Here is a 15047-nt window from a genome sequence, read left to right as displayed (position 1 = left end):
CATTACTTGTAGTTGTCTTTCAAACAACTGTTCAATTGCTCTCCACAAGTGATCCTTGGCTCTTGGACAACTCTGCTGTTTTTTTTTTCACTTCTCTGAGAGAAATCTTGTGAGGAGTGCCTAGTCGTGGCCGGTTTATTGGGAAATGATGTTCTTTCCACTTCCGGATTATGATCCCAACAGTGCTCACTGGAACATTCAGAAGTTTAGAAATCCTTCTGTAACCAATGTCATCAGTATGTTTTGCAATAATAAGGTTGTGAAGATTTTGAGAGAGCTCTTTGCTTCTATCCATCATGAGATGTTTCTTGTGTGACACCTTGGTAATGAGAAACCTTTCAGCCATCAGTTGGGACTGAACCAGCTGATATTAATGTGCACTGACAAGAGGCAGGACTGCTTTCTAATCACTGACAGATTTCAGCTGGTGTCTTGGCATTCCCTGCCTTTTTACACCTCCCTTTCTTCATGCGTTCAATACTTTTTTCCTGTGTTATTTCACATTATTACACATAACTTAATTTCTGTACTTATTTGTTTTGGTTTCTTTGTATGTCTTTAATGTCAATTTAATGTCAACAGCACCTTTAGAAATATATTTCCTGAGAAAAATGGTGAAGTGTTAAATGCTTATTTTACCCGCTGTATAAAGACAAAGTGATAAATTTCACATCGCTTAGGAATTTTCATACACACATTTCTGATAATACACAATGCTGATAAATGAGAGACCTGGTGTTTCCAGTAATACAGCATGCTTGTAGATCTTGGACTATGCAGAGACTGGATATCTTTGGTATGAGTTCTCTCTGGAGAATCCTTTTGTATTGTTTGAATGACTCTGCATCAAACATACACAGTAGTTTCTGTGAAGGCTCTCAGTTGTCGAAGTGGTTTTCATAGTAGAGAAGCTTGAATCTTCGACTGGACTGGGTTGCTAGATGCGAGGATGTTTTACTTCTAATAGCAGAAGCTTCCTCAGCTAAATTTCTTGCTCTGGTAGTGTGACTTCTGTCTTGACTCTTGTAGAGAAGAATAACAGAAGCCAGCAAAAGCTGAAGTATTAAACCTAGACCCCTCCTACCGAGAGGCAAACTGCTATTGGCTAGTGACTAACGGTTGCTCTAATTAGCACCTATTGTGCTCTAGTTAGCACCCTGCTAATGACAGGTAAGCTGTCCCTCCCAACGATGGGACTGCCGCTTCTCCTGACGACATGAATGACTCATTACCATGAACAAAAGACTGAAACTGCTTTGACCTGAGTACCCCATTGTAAACAGGAAACAAATTATGTCTCAGACCCCCTCCCCGGTTTAAGGCTGGGTTTCAACTGTTTCACATACAATGCTTCCTTCACACCCCTCTCAAACCATTTCTTTTCTCTGGCTAAGATTTTAACTTCCTTGTCCTCAAACGTGTGGTTAGTCTCTTTAAGGTGGAGATGAACTGCAGACTGAGGTCCACCGGCACTATCTCTGCGGTGCTGGTATAGACTTTTGTGCAAAGGCTGCTTAGTCTCACCTATGTAGTGTTCTTTACAGTTTTCCTGACATTTGATAGGGTACACTACATTGCTCTGTTTGTAACTAGGGATCCTGTCCTTAGGGTGAACTAATTTCTGTCTGAAGGTGTTAATAGGTTTAAAGTAAACTGGGATTTTGTGCTGCATGAAGATCCTCTGTAGTTTTTCCCCTACTCGTGCTAAGTAAGGGAGAGACACTCCTCTTCTTCTTGGCTCCATCTCCTGTCTGTCTGGTCTCTTTGTTCTTTGGGACTTCAGCACTTTGTCCAGGGACCATCGTGGGTACCCACATACTGTGAGGGCTTTCCGTACATGTTGTTGTTCTTTAGCCCTTCACTCTGTAGTTGTGGGCACCTGTAGGGCTCTGTGTTGAAGAGTCCTGATCACCCCGGGCTTGTGTTCAAGGGGGTGGTTTAAGCCAAAGAGCAGATATTGGTCAGTGTGAGTGGGTTTTCTGTAAACCCCTGTCTGGAGCTGCCTGTTCTCTCCAATCGTAACATCACAGTCCAAGAAGGCTAAATGGTTGTTTCTGGCATCCTCACATGTGAACTTGATATTGGAGTTGTAGCCCATGGCCTCGATTTGCCCTAATTAAATAAATACATTAATGCTGTCTCAACAAAAACCTGAGTTTGGAGCTGAAGACAGAGACTGTGTTCCACTCTCATTTGAGAAATTCCTAAGTCATCTGGTGATCTGAAGATAAGCTTTGAGACATCCCCCATGGGCCCACACTGTGGCTCACAGCAAAAACAGAATTGTAACTCAAAGTTCTTCAAAGGGAGCCCTTGCCTTTTTAACGGTTAAATTTCGGTCACTATGAATTACATGACATTATAATTGCTTCACGTCCGAATCTGAGCTTCTCCAGGCCAGGAGAACTCAAATTTTATGTCTTCACGCCAAGGCAAGAACCTCTCCAACCTGCCAGAGGACCTTCCCCCATGTCTTGACAATCAGCTTTTATCTTTAGGTCTAAGTAAAAGAAAAGTCTTTTGCTTAAAGTAAAAATGCATCAGTATTATTTTATTCATATATAAAAACTTCTAATGTTGTTTGTTTTGATTAATCAAACAAAATGCTTTGCATATAATCATTCCATTTTATTGATGTGTTCCTTGTAACTAATGTGTGTTTAAGTGTGATCTTTCTGCATTAACAATATGATAATGGTGAAGTATTCTGTTTATCCACAGGATGTGTTTAAGTGATGATTAATAATGTGTATCTATTCGAGTGTCTTAGAACAATAGTATACCAAAATAGTTAATGTGTTTAAATAATTGAATCATTTCTGTCTGCCTCTCTGACACATGAAGTTTTCTGTGAGATTACACACCCTAAATGGATGGAGTTTGGTGACGTAAGTCCCCCTTTTAAAGTTAGAACAGAGTTCTGCTCCTGCCTCTTGCCTATCTGCCTCTTGCCTCTTTACTCTCTTGGAGCGCCTGCCTTCTCTCTTCTCTTCTCTTAAATGCTTAAATTTGATTTTTGGGTCAACAAGGCCGCAGGCTAAGCTAAACTAAGCTAAAGCTACCATGTGGCTCCATTCATTCGCTGCTAGTCTCTGATAATTTAACAAAGTAGGAGCTTGACGCTTTTATGATGCGTCAAGTTTTAAGAGAACTTCTGAGCTGAACTTTTCAAAATAAAGCGAATTTACAGAAAAGCGACTCTCCTTTTCTATCTTTTATCTAAATTTACAAAGACTTTTAATCTGGCTCCCACAAACTTTTGAAAAGCTACCAGAAACCATTTTCAACAAACGCCTTCCACCTCTGGGGTCCAAGCAGCTGACGACAGAGATGATTTCAAACCTGACTGCAAGCAGTCATCCTGTCGGAGAAACCAGCCGACACAAGCCTTTGGGATCACCCGGGGAGACCACTGAGTTAACCCCTGACCCAAGTGAGCTCACGCTGCAAAGAGCATCAACATTATCGACGGACGGAGAACCACCTCCACAACGGACCAGTTAAAGGTTCCAGAAAAAGGATTTTGTTGTCAATGGATGCAAAGTGGCTTCTTTTTTAAGCATATTCATGCATTTGTTTAATAATTTTCATAAGAATAATTGGCTTCAAATTTGTTTGTTTATTTATTCATTTCGAGCAGGTTAATACAAAAGAAAAATTCTCTCTCTCTCTCTCTCTCTCTCTCTCTCTCTCTCTCTCTCTCTCTCTCTCTATATATATATATATATATAGTACAAATGCAAATTGCATCACTAAATTCTAATTAAAGTCTTTAAGCTTTATCTCTCTCTTTCAACATCTCATGAGTTAGTAAGAATTGTGTCCATAAATAAACTTATTTAATCACTGTCCACAAAAATGCCAGTAAACTCTTCATTTCTTGTATACTTGTAAATAAATTGTAAATATTTCTGCTGTGGTTCATTTTGTGAACAGAAGGAAACCTTTGGTCAATTGTATCATAGAATTCAGACTTTCAGACCTGAGACTGATTAATTAAATTGAGACTGATTAATTCATTTGAGACTGATAAACTAATGAATATTTAAATTAAAGTACCTATGCTATAAATAGGTGGTGCCCCCGAGGATTAGTTTATAATAATTATAATTATAAACCCTAAAATTGTTAATTATTTTGGTGACCCATTAAATGAGGTCTAGGCCAATCTAATTCAATTTGGGAGTTTAACAATACTTAATAACATTAAACTGGTGCCCACATGAGGTGCCATTTATTCCAAATCTTCTTTGTTTTTTGGCTGTTCCCGTTAGGGGTCACCACAGCAGATCAATTGTTTCCATCTCACCCTGTCCTCTGTATCAGAATCAGAAAAGTTTTATTGCCATATGAGTGAACAAGTTCACAACATTAGGAAATTGCTGCGGTACTTGGTGTTAACATAAACAAAAAAACAGAGCAGTAAAACAAGTAATATATAATAAAACTTTACACTATAACAATGTTACAAAATGTACAGAATGTATGCGCTAAGATAAATAAATGGTGACGATAAATGGTAATAAATGGTGGTGATAGCAACAATGTAGAGTTCTAAAGGTTCTTGTTGAGGATGCTAACAGCAGAGGGGAAAAAACTGTTCTTATGGCAGGAGGTTCTGGTCCGAAGGGATGGTAGCCTCCTCCTCTACTCTGGGTCCCTCCTCTGCACATGTCCAAACCATCTCAATCTCGCCTCTCTGACTTTGTCTCCAAACCGTCCTACCTGAGCTGTCCCTCTGATATGTTCATTCCTAATCTTGTCCATTCTCGTCACTCCCAAAGAGAATCTCAACATCTTCAGCTCTGCCACCTCGAGCTCTGCCTCCTGTCTTTTTGTTAGTGCCACCATCTCTAAGCCGTATAACATAGCTGGTCTCACTACTGTCTTGTAAACTTTCCCCTTCACTCTTGCTGATATTCTTCGGTCACAAATCACTCCTGCCACCTTTCTCCACCCACTCCACCCTGCCTGCACTCTCTTCTTCACCTCTCTACCACACTCTCCATTACTTTGAACAGTTGACCCCAAATATTTAAACTCATCTACTTTCACCACTTCTACTCCTTCTAACTGCACTATTCCATTGGGCTCCCTCCCATTCACACACGTACTCAGTCTTGCTTCTACTGACTTTCATTCCCCTTCTCTCCAAAGCATATCTCCACCTCTCCGGACTAGACTCAACTTGCTCTCTACTCTCACTACAGATCACAATGTCATCTGCAAACATCATAGCCCATAGGGACTCCTGTCTGATCTCATCCGTCAACCTGTCCATCACCACTGCAAACAAGAAAGGACTCAGATCTGATCCTTGGTGTAATCCCACCTCCACCTTGAATGAGTCTGTCATTCCAACTGCGCATCTCACTGCTGTCACACTATTCTTGTACATGTTCTGCACTACGCTAACATACTTCTCTGCCACTCCAGACTTCCTCATACAATACCACAGCTCTTCTCTTGGCACCCCATCATAAGCTTTTTCTAAGTCCACAAACACACAATGAAACTCTTTCTGGCCTTCTCTGTACTTCTCCAACAGTATTCTCAGAGCAAACACTGCATCTGTAGTGCTCTTTCTCTGCAGAAACCATATTGCTGCTCACAGATCTTCACCTGTTTTCTACGCCTAGCTTCTACTACTCTTTCCCATAACTTCATGCTGTGGCTGATCAGCTTTATGCCTCTGTAGTTACTGCAGCTCTGCACATCACCCTTATTCTTGAAAACAGGAACCAGCACACTTCGTCTCCACTCCTCAGGCATCCTCTCATTTTCTAAGATTTTATTAAACAATCTGGTTAGAAACTCTACTGCCATCTCTCCTAGACATTTCCATGCCTCCAATGGAATGTCATCTGGACCAACTGCCTTTCCACTCTTCATTCTCATTCCAAATAATTAATTTAATTTCTTTACATACGTTTGTGTTTTCTCTCTCTGTCCTGTTTAACCTGCAGCAACTCTCTGGCATGCAAAGGATGGGTTAGGGTTACTTTTGTAGAGGAGACTTGGCTTGACATTTTGATGTATAATAGTATGATGGTATCAGCATTGGTTAGTTATGAGTGTTCAAATGTTCCAAAACAGGGCAAGTCCCCAAATTTGGGTACACTCTGGTTTAAGAGGTTAAGGAATGGAGAAGATACTAATGTATTTGTCTTTTCCTTGATGTTCAAAACATCATTAAATTGCTCTTATTCATTAAACTGTACAGTACAGCACAGAATGTGTACCATTAAAGCTAATTATACTATGATGATAGTAGAATATAAGGAAGGGGAAAACAGAAAAAAAAACAGACAATATATTCGTCAATCGCAATTATTTATCGCAATTAATTGTCTCCAGAAATTCCTAATCGTGACAGCCCTATACCGAACCCTTTTTGAAAACAACAAAGAAAAAGATTGTATAAAGTTCCGTTTCCGTGTGGACAAGGCCTAATATATGAATGTCACTGTCTCTAAATTAATGGACCTGACTGTATGGATACTGCGATTATATGTACAGTCACACAACTGCAGAACTGCACTGTTTTCACACATAAAGACAAATATGTACCTCATGACAGAAAACATGCTAGACTATCATGCAGCACTCCGCAGAAAACTTTCTACACCCAGCCCACAGGTGGATGCATGCATGCAGGACTGTTCATCAACATGCTTGATCTAGGCATGCCATGTCCACATGGACATGCACGTGTTGTACAGTATGCATGCACAATCACATCATTTTGCTTTAAGCCTCTGATGCATAGTTTGTCCATCTCCCTCAGTATAGCTTGACGTGGTAAGTAACCTATTTATAAGCACATGCAATGAGAGGGTAAACGCTGTTCAAATTCAACACCCCGGGCCCCAAGGAGCTACTGAGAATTCAGGGTCCTAGTAAAATCACAAAATAACTCTTTCAGAAAAACCTCGAAACACTAGACATTGTAGCTCTTGAGGGTCGGGGTAGCAGTGGTGCTTTTAGCCTTTGCATATGGCCACATGCACCATTGGATTCCAGACACAATGGGGCGTCATCCAATCTACGTTATGCAAAACTCACTTTTGTCAAACTTGTCTGCAAGGCGAGCACGCATGGTAGCACTGGAGCCCACGCCAGGGTCCTGCAGTTCAGATGCCTCCTGCCTAATGGTGGTCAATACTAACTGCTCTGTGGCCACCAAAGAGGCCACAACAAGAGAAAACAACACACATAAGACAACAAGTCAATATACACATACACTACACACAACACATCAGTGTGTGTCAATGAGAATGTTTTTCTTTGCCTATCACTGAAAGCATTCAGCTGTGAAATGAGATTTGTGCCTCTATACTTAACGCTTAAGAATTACATACAAATGGACAGAGTGCCCCCTAGTGTCCAACTTGTGGAAATGCATCTTGCAACAATTTTTTTTTTTTTTAAGGTCCATATCATCCATGACGACCATTTATTATCTTCCCAAAACAGATGTGTTGTCAGTTGGCTGAGCTGCAACACCTTTTCTCACAGCCAAATACATGCTCTAAAACTGAAACCCTCCTAGCAGAGCACATTTGTTCCAATACGTCTGGCTCTATATTTTGGTAACTTATACAGTATAATACTTTTTTCAACAGTGTAACACTGCCAGCTAGTGCCAGAATATGAGTACAGTTGAATGTTACAATGTGTACTGTCCAGTCTCAGATGAACTGGATTATGAAAGTTGGCAATGCTGGAAAACCATAGAAGTGACAATATTATAGATGCATACAGAATAGTAAGTAAGTAGTCATAGTTGTGTGCTAGAAGTTGAGAGATGCCACTACAAGCTCAGAAACTTTTTCTTTCATAATAGGATTGTCTACCTCTGAAAGTTTTGCAGTTTTGCAATTTGCTTTTAAATACAATTTGCTCACACACACACATCCTGTGGCTCTCAGGATGTGTGTGTGTGTGTGTGTGTGTGTGTGTGTGTGTGTGTGTGTGTGTGTGTGTGTGTGTGTGTGTGTGTGTGTGTGTGTGTGTGTGTGTGTGTGTGTGTGTGTGTGTGTGTGTGTGAGAGAGAGAGAGAGAGATTGGTAGGAGCCATGACCAGAGCTATGACACTATGTTAATTAAAGCAAAAGCTCAAGAGGTCAACCTCCAAGCGATTACAGGAACCACATCATTGTGAATTTCAAGAAGCTCGTACTGGAATACCTCCTCATCAATTCAACATAATCACCATTTGCTATATATAAACACTCTTACACTTTAAGTTTCATCTGGCTAAAATATTCTCACTTTTTAATGAAATGTACACATTATTAATCTTAAAACACAACCTCAGAAATTTGTTGCACACCCACTTTAAAACACAGCAAACACAAAGAAACAGCAACTGCTATGCAATTAATTTGTGACACCATCAACAATAATTCAGTCATATTTACCATTCTGATAACCGAGTAGTCATTTAAATTATTTATAAGACCAAAATGCCAAATTTTGAGTTGTAGTAGCATCTTAAATATAATGTTCTGAAACATTTGTTTTAATTGTAAAACTGGTGTAGTTTGTTGCAAACCAATAAGTGATTTTAAACTGTCTTTATCCCTATTCAGCCACATTTTAAATTGGGCTATGACAATTTTCTTATTTGGAAATGGCTTAAAATTTGGTTTAAAGTACTTTCATTTGGCTTTAAAGAAGATCAGCATTTTCTAACTGATTTTAAAACTGCTTGAAATCAACTGTTAACTTATTCATTCATTCATCTTCTACCGCTCAGTCCAATTAAGGGTCGCGGGGGTCTGGAGCCTATCCCAGCAGTCATAGGGCGTGAGGCGGGGTACACCCAGGACAGGACGCCAGTCTGTCGCAGGGCCACAAACAGACAAACAAACACAGATGCACCCACATGCACACCTAAGGACAATTTAAAGATTCAAATCCACCTAACCCGCATGTCTTTGGATGTGGGAGGAAACCGGAGCACCCAGAGGAAACCCACGCAAACACGGGGAGAACATGCAAACTCCACACAGAAAGGCCACAGGAATTGAACCCACAACCTTCTCGCTGTGAGGCAACAGTGCTAACCACTAAGCCACCGTGCCGCCACCGTTAACTTATTTAAAGTTTATAAGTTTGAGGTGAACTGTTTGGGATCGCTTCACAAAAAACAAACTTTGACTCTAGCCTGTTGTATGACTAAGGTAATTTCAAGATTTCTCCTTTTAATAGGCAACTGAATAAACTAATTGCTGGCATTATACTGCTTAAAAGATAACTCACAATTTTATGAATAATAAAAATAATCCTTTGTTTCTATAAAATTGTGCAACCACTGTCAGATACCCAATGACGTGTCCATTTTTATAGAGGTGCAACACTGCACCTCCCTCACGGTTCAGTACCAATCAGGGTTTCAAGGTCACAGTATAGATTAAATTACAGTTACATTACTCTCAGGTTTCTCATACAGGTATAGAACAAATACTTGCATAAAATTAAAAAGATGTTGGGAAGGTGTCGTAGCACGGACCCACAACAGGGGGCGCAAATGAACGGACAATGAATAAGCCAAAAAGTAACAATTTAATGTTGTGATAATACACAACTAAATACACAGAATTTGCAAAGTCAATTGACACCAGGTGACGTGTGGGCAGGCTCGAAGATAGAAGACCCCCGACGAGAGAGAAGCCGCGTCCCACACGGCTTCCACCACCAACGGTCTGAAGAACACCGGAGCCGCCAAGTCCCGAGTCCCCAGGTGGCCTCTGTCTTCGGCTGTCCACCCTGGCACTGCTGGCAGAAAGCAGAGACAAGATGAATGAGTGTGAGTCCACACACTCAGTAATCCACAGTCTGCACACAGTTAGGAGGGAGCACCTCCACCTCCAATCACACACTCGTGCAGCTCCTGATTAACCACTTATCTGGTTTGGGGTGTGAGGCGAAGCCGTCGCTGTCATACCAAACGCCAATCCCACAGATAAGGAAAACACCAGGAAAACGGCTGCAACAGAAGTTCAGATTATTACACAACGTATGAGTCAGCAGAGAAATTACCTCTTTAGTAGTCGATTTCTCGGCGAGGAGGTGGAGTTGCAGTCCAGCCTTTATGGTGATGATGATGATGATGAACGAGTGACAGCTGGTGCAGAGGATGAATGACAGCTGTCACTTCTTCTGGGTCTGGCGCCCTCTCGTGCTTGGAGCCCACACTCTAAGCAGGGCGCCCTCTGGTGGTGGTGGGCCAGCAGTACCTCCTCTTCAGCGGCCCACATAACAAAAGATAGACTAATACCACTTGAAATCTTCAATAATTGGGCTGAGGATTAGACCTTGACCAATATGGATTTTTGTGTGGGCCGATACGATATCAATACTGGGAGTAGTAAAAAAAAAAATAAAAAATTTATGATCCCGATATATACATTTAAAAAAATTGCAATTGTTCCAAACATTTTGTTATCAATGCCTTATGGCAAACAAATGTAATTGAGGCTTGATGTTTTACAGTTTAAACATGATTTTTTTGTTTTGTTTTATAAATAACTAAAATATAACCAAAAACCAACCAACGTAGGTCACGCTGTCATCACGCTACCTTCTTGGATTGGTATTCGCTGTGTTGCATCCCTCAGCATTGGCATATAATAGACTTCTCGTCTATTTTGGCCCTGCCTAACTGGTGCCATAGTGACCGGTTGTCGCTTGTCACTGTGAAATGCACACTGTTTGAAAATGAAAGGCAGCTGGCCCCTTTGCCTTTATTTCTTGTATGTGATTGGGGGGTAGGGGTCCCAGCCATGCTTGAGGGCATTGTAAACAATGCTCTCAGAGCCATTTGCTGGAGAAACTAGATGATGACATGATCTTCAACAGGAAAAGTGTTTTCCTGAAATTTTTCTTTTTTTGGGGGGGGGGGTTAGATAAATAATTTTCTTATCAGCAAAAATAATGACACCAATGTGATTGTGAAAGACCCATACTGGCCGATTTTATCTGGCCAAATAATATATCGTTGGCGTCTCTTGAAGATGTCCAGTTGTGACATCCAGAACATTCTACCTTAAGTTGTAAGATTGTATTTTGCATAATCACATTAAAACAAACATCTGAATATGACAATATCACTCATAGTCAGTGTTGCAGAGCTCAGCTTATAAACAGCGCACAGCCAATGATTCAGTACAAATGAAATATTGCAGGTTTCCAGTTACAAGATTTACTGTTCAACCCATGTATCCTAACAACAGCATATTTAAAAACATGTGGCCTGAGCTGTGGCCCAGTTGGTGTTCATCTCTGATCACAATTTGTCCTGGTTTTTATTTCTAGAAGCTCTAAAAAACAAAGACACCCCGACATACACAGACCAAAGCAGCCCAACAATATGAGCCAGTCACTATTAAAAGCTACTGGGTAAGCCAAACACACATTTCTCTCTTCAAAGATGAATATGTAAAGCCAAAATCCACTTTTCCATGTGCGATTCACAACATGTAGCCCCTTATCCTCTTTACGAAATGCTCATTTTCTTCTTCGGAATATGACCCAATTTAATGCATATTCCATGCTTGAACAATTACAAAGAGTTTATATGTCAACATCATTAAACACGCTCCAGTTTCTGTGTACAACTGTGTAAAATATTCCACCATATGAGAGTGCAAAATGCTTTGATGTGAATAAAGACGTGATGTTACAACAAATTCTGTGACCAATCAAATTCTATGACCTGATTAGAATTTTAGCAATCTAACAGCTATCACAAACTAGAATAGTCATTTGGGAGGGGGGAGGTACAATGCCACAGGTTTGAGACAGGGCTACACTAAATAATTTGATAGCAGAAATAGCAGAAACAGCAGAAACAACTAATAGTGTCTGGGCGCCCACAGTATGGAATATTAAGAATGCGTCAATAAGGAATGACTTACTTTAAATATACAAATGTGGAAAAATAAACAGGAGTACTTGAATAATGTTTTGATAATGCAAACCAAAACCACCTGAGAACCGTTTTGTTTGTCTGAACGCAATACCTGTGGGGATCCATGGGCTTTAGACTGGGTAGACTTTATAAAATAGGTAGCTGATATTTTTCAAGGGTGGTAATAGATTGTGCAAAGTTTCTATAATGAGTCGAAATGGTGCGTGATTCCAGAATGTTTTTAGAATCTTAGACTTCAACATTTTTTAGAAGAACTCAATCCTTTTATTTCCTGTTAATTATGTATTTTTAATGTTAATTTTACTGTCTTAATGTATTTATAAATTGTTCAGGTTCTCATTATCATATACACACACTATTATTATCATTACTTTATTTTTAATGGACCATAATGGAAATAAGTGTTTTCACTTTGTGTCATCAATGTATTTTTAACATATTTACAATTATATTGTGTACTTATATTGAGCTTACTAAATAAAATCATGCACACACTCATGGTTTTAATCTATAGATGATTTACCGCCCCCTGCTGGATTGGTGTGTGAGTCCAGAATGTAAATATAAATGTATGTTGTTCAGTGTTGTTAGTTAATATATGTAGCTTCTCAAAATATCAAATGTTCGGTTTTGGCACCATTCATCCTTGACTCAAAATAAACATACCAAACAGCAAACGTCTGCTCTCCCCATTTTGTGTTTGATCAAAATTGCACGCATGCACGCAGAGCTTTTTGTCTATTGCATTCTGCTGTAAGCAAGTGCTTTTAATTTGACAAACAGAGACTGTGGCAGAAGACATTAAAAGCACTACACTTTTCACTTATGGTACCGAGAGCATGCAGCAATGCTGGTAAAGTGTTACTCTAATCTGACTGCTTTTTTCAGTAACAAGTAATCTAATGCATTAATCTTTCCAAATCAGCAATCAGATTAAAGTTACTTCGAGTCACTGTGTGTTACTATTATTTTTGTATTGTGGGTCGATCACAGCTTTAAAACAGGTGTCACGATGAGATGCAGGGGGAAGTCAGAACTGCCCGCTTTCAGCGAGCACAGAGCCGCATCCACTGTGCAGCTCAGCTCCGAGCTGAAAAGCTGTTGTTGTTGGCAGCTGCTGAAAGTAACTAATAATCTAACTTCGCTACTTTTAAAACTGAGTAATGTGTAAAGTAACTAGGCTACTTTTTCAAGGAGTAATCAGTAATTGGATTACGTTTACAAAGTAACTGTGGCAACACTGACAGCATGACACTTAGGTCACTCATGGTAACAGCAACATAACACTTAACTAAATTGACTAAACAATTGAACTAGAAAAGCACAATAAACCAATAACACTAACAACACTGTAATGAACCACGACAATATTCATGAAAAAATGCCAAACTCCTATGATGAATTGTAGCAGAATGTCCATTGTTTACTAATTTCTCAAAAAAAAAAAAAAAAAATTGTCCTATCAACTTTCCATTTTCGTACATTCATCCTTGACCCAAAATATAGGCACACCAAACGGCAAATGTCAGCTCTCCCTGGTTTTGCCATGATCAAAGCCCCCCCCCCCCCCCCCACACACACACACACACACACACACACGCACAGAGGCCACTTGGCATTTATAATATAGATATATATAAACTGAATTTATGAACAAAATAAAATCTGAAACCAAGACTAATGTGTATATTTAATGTTTCTCTTTTCTATATTTACTGAATTCATTTTTGTTTCGTTTAAAAAGCACTTTAATTATTTCTCTTTGTTTCCATAGTGTTTTTATGAAACACTTTCATAAACTTTTTTTTTTGTTGTTGTTGTCAGATTACATCTTTGGTTTGCAATAGTAGAATGTGACGGGTCACAGAGTTTGGTGCAACACCCAGGTCTCCACAGGCTCAAGGAGGCGATCATGGAATTCTTCAGTCTGCGCCACAGAGCGTGATTAGGTTTAAACTGCAAAATGGCTATAAAATTACATTCAAAATGCTTGCAAGAATTTCAACATACATACATAAATTAATTGGGAACATATAGTGACGTCACGGTAAATAGCGGCTCACCTTTTCTAACATAACACCAGTGTTTTTCAGACGTATGATACGATGGCAGTCTTGTCCTTCTATCCCCAGCCGGTGCCAAAAATGACTAGGCTAGAGATAAATACCGCCCCATATATGCCGCATTCCTGCGCTATAACCGAGACAACATTTAACGATGCTGGATGACCGTCAGGCCTGGTTTTAGTGCAGATACTTTACTTGACAGGCGACAGAAGCAAGAAGATGAGCTGACCTCCCTCACTGTGTATCTTCTTGGCTCTCCGGTTGAAATACATCTTGCTGGTGAACGAGTGTCGACCCGGATAGTCGTACGAGTCCTTCGTGTGGTCACGACCGACGAGCCGAGCGGAGGAACGCCGCCCCGGGTTCGGCCTGCCGCCGCCGCCGGTGGTGGTTCCGCCGCCGTTCACACAACATTCCGGGTCAGACGAACACCCGGTGCTGTTCAGCTTCAGCGGACAGCAGTAGGCCACAAGTCAGACACAATAATAAATGTAGACTTCCGGCATCCCTTTCAAAATAAAAGGCTCCTCCAAACTTCCGGATGACTTGACTGATCATGGTTGTCTCTCAGAGGAAATTGTGAGGCAGTGACGCGAACCAAATCAATGCATTTAATTGCTGTATTGCTTAAAAGCTGAAAAAACATCTGCTGAGGCAGTCTGAGTCCGTGGACATTTTTAAGTCAAGACTCAAAACCTATTTTTATTCTCTTTATGAATAGATTTTATTTTTATTTGTTTTATTCTTTTACTTCTGTTTTTATTTATGTATTTGATTTTTTTTTTTATTCATTTTAATTATTTATTAAATTTTTATGTTGACTTGTTTTATGTAAGGCGCCTTGAGACGGCTTTTGCTGTGATTTGGCGCATTAAAAGCTAATTAAATTAAATTAAATTAATCAACTAATATTTTTAATCTTAAAATTGGTATTTTGCTAAAGTAAATGGGGTTTAAGAGACACACCCCCAGGTAGACACATTTTTTGAGTATTATAAGGTAGTGAAACTAGCTTACATATATACATAAAAGGAAAATGAATA

At 39.8% G+C, this 15047-nt stretch overlaps 1 protein-coding gene across 5 annotated transcripts in view; it reads right to left on the bottom strand.

The window, feature by feature from the left end:
- atp8a2 (ATPase phospholipid transporting 8A2) overlaps positions 1-14496 on the bottom strand; it is a 253872-nt gene extending 239376 nt beyond the window's left edge. For 4 of the 5 annotated variants that reach the window (XM_034169258.1, XM_034169266.1, XM_034169287.1 and 1 more), the window contains exons 1-2: positions 14234-14496; positions 7066-7173 (exon numbers count right to left, since the gene is read on the bottom strand). In XM_034169258.1, coding sequence (XP_034025149.1) covers positions 7066-7173; positions 14234-14276 — 151 coding nt within the window. In that variant the 5' untranslated portion in view covers positions 14277-14496. The remainder of the gene's footprint in view (positions 1-7065; positions 7174-14233) is intronic. The other variant, XM_034169272.1, reaches the window with a different exon arrangement.
- Positions 14497-15047: the final 551 nt, after the last annotated feature.

This window comes from Thalassophryne amazonica, chromosome 1 (assembly GCF_902500255.1).
Source record: "Thalassophryne amazonica chromosome 1, fThaAma1.1, whole genome shotgun sequence".
Taxonomy (NCBI): domain Eukaryota; kingdom Metazoa; phylum Chordata; class Actinopteri; order Batrachoidiformes; family Batrachoididae; genus Thalassophryne; species Thalassophryne amazonica.
Note: the sequence above shows the minus strand (reverse complement) of the source record. Positions and strands in the feature narration are given on the sequence as shown.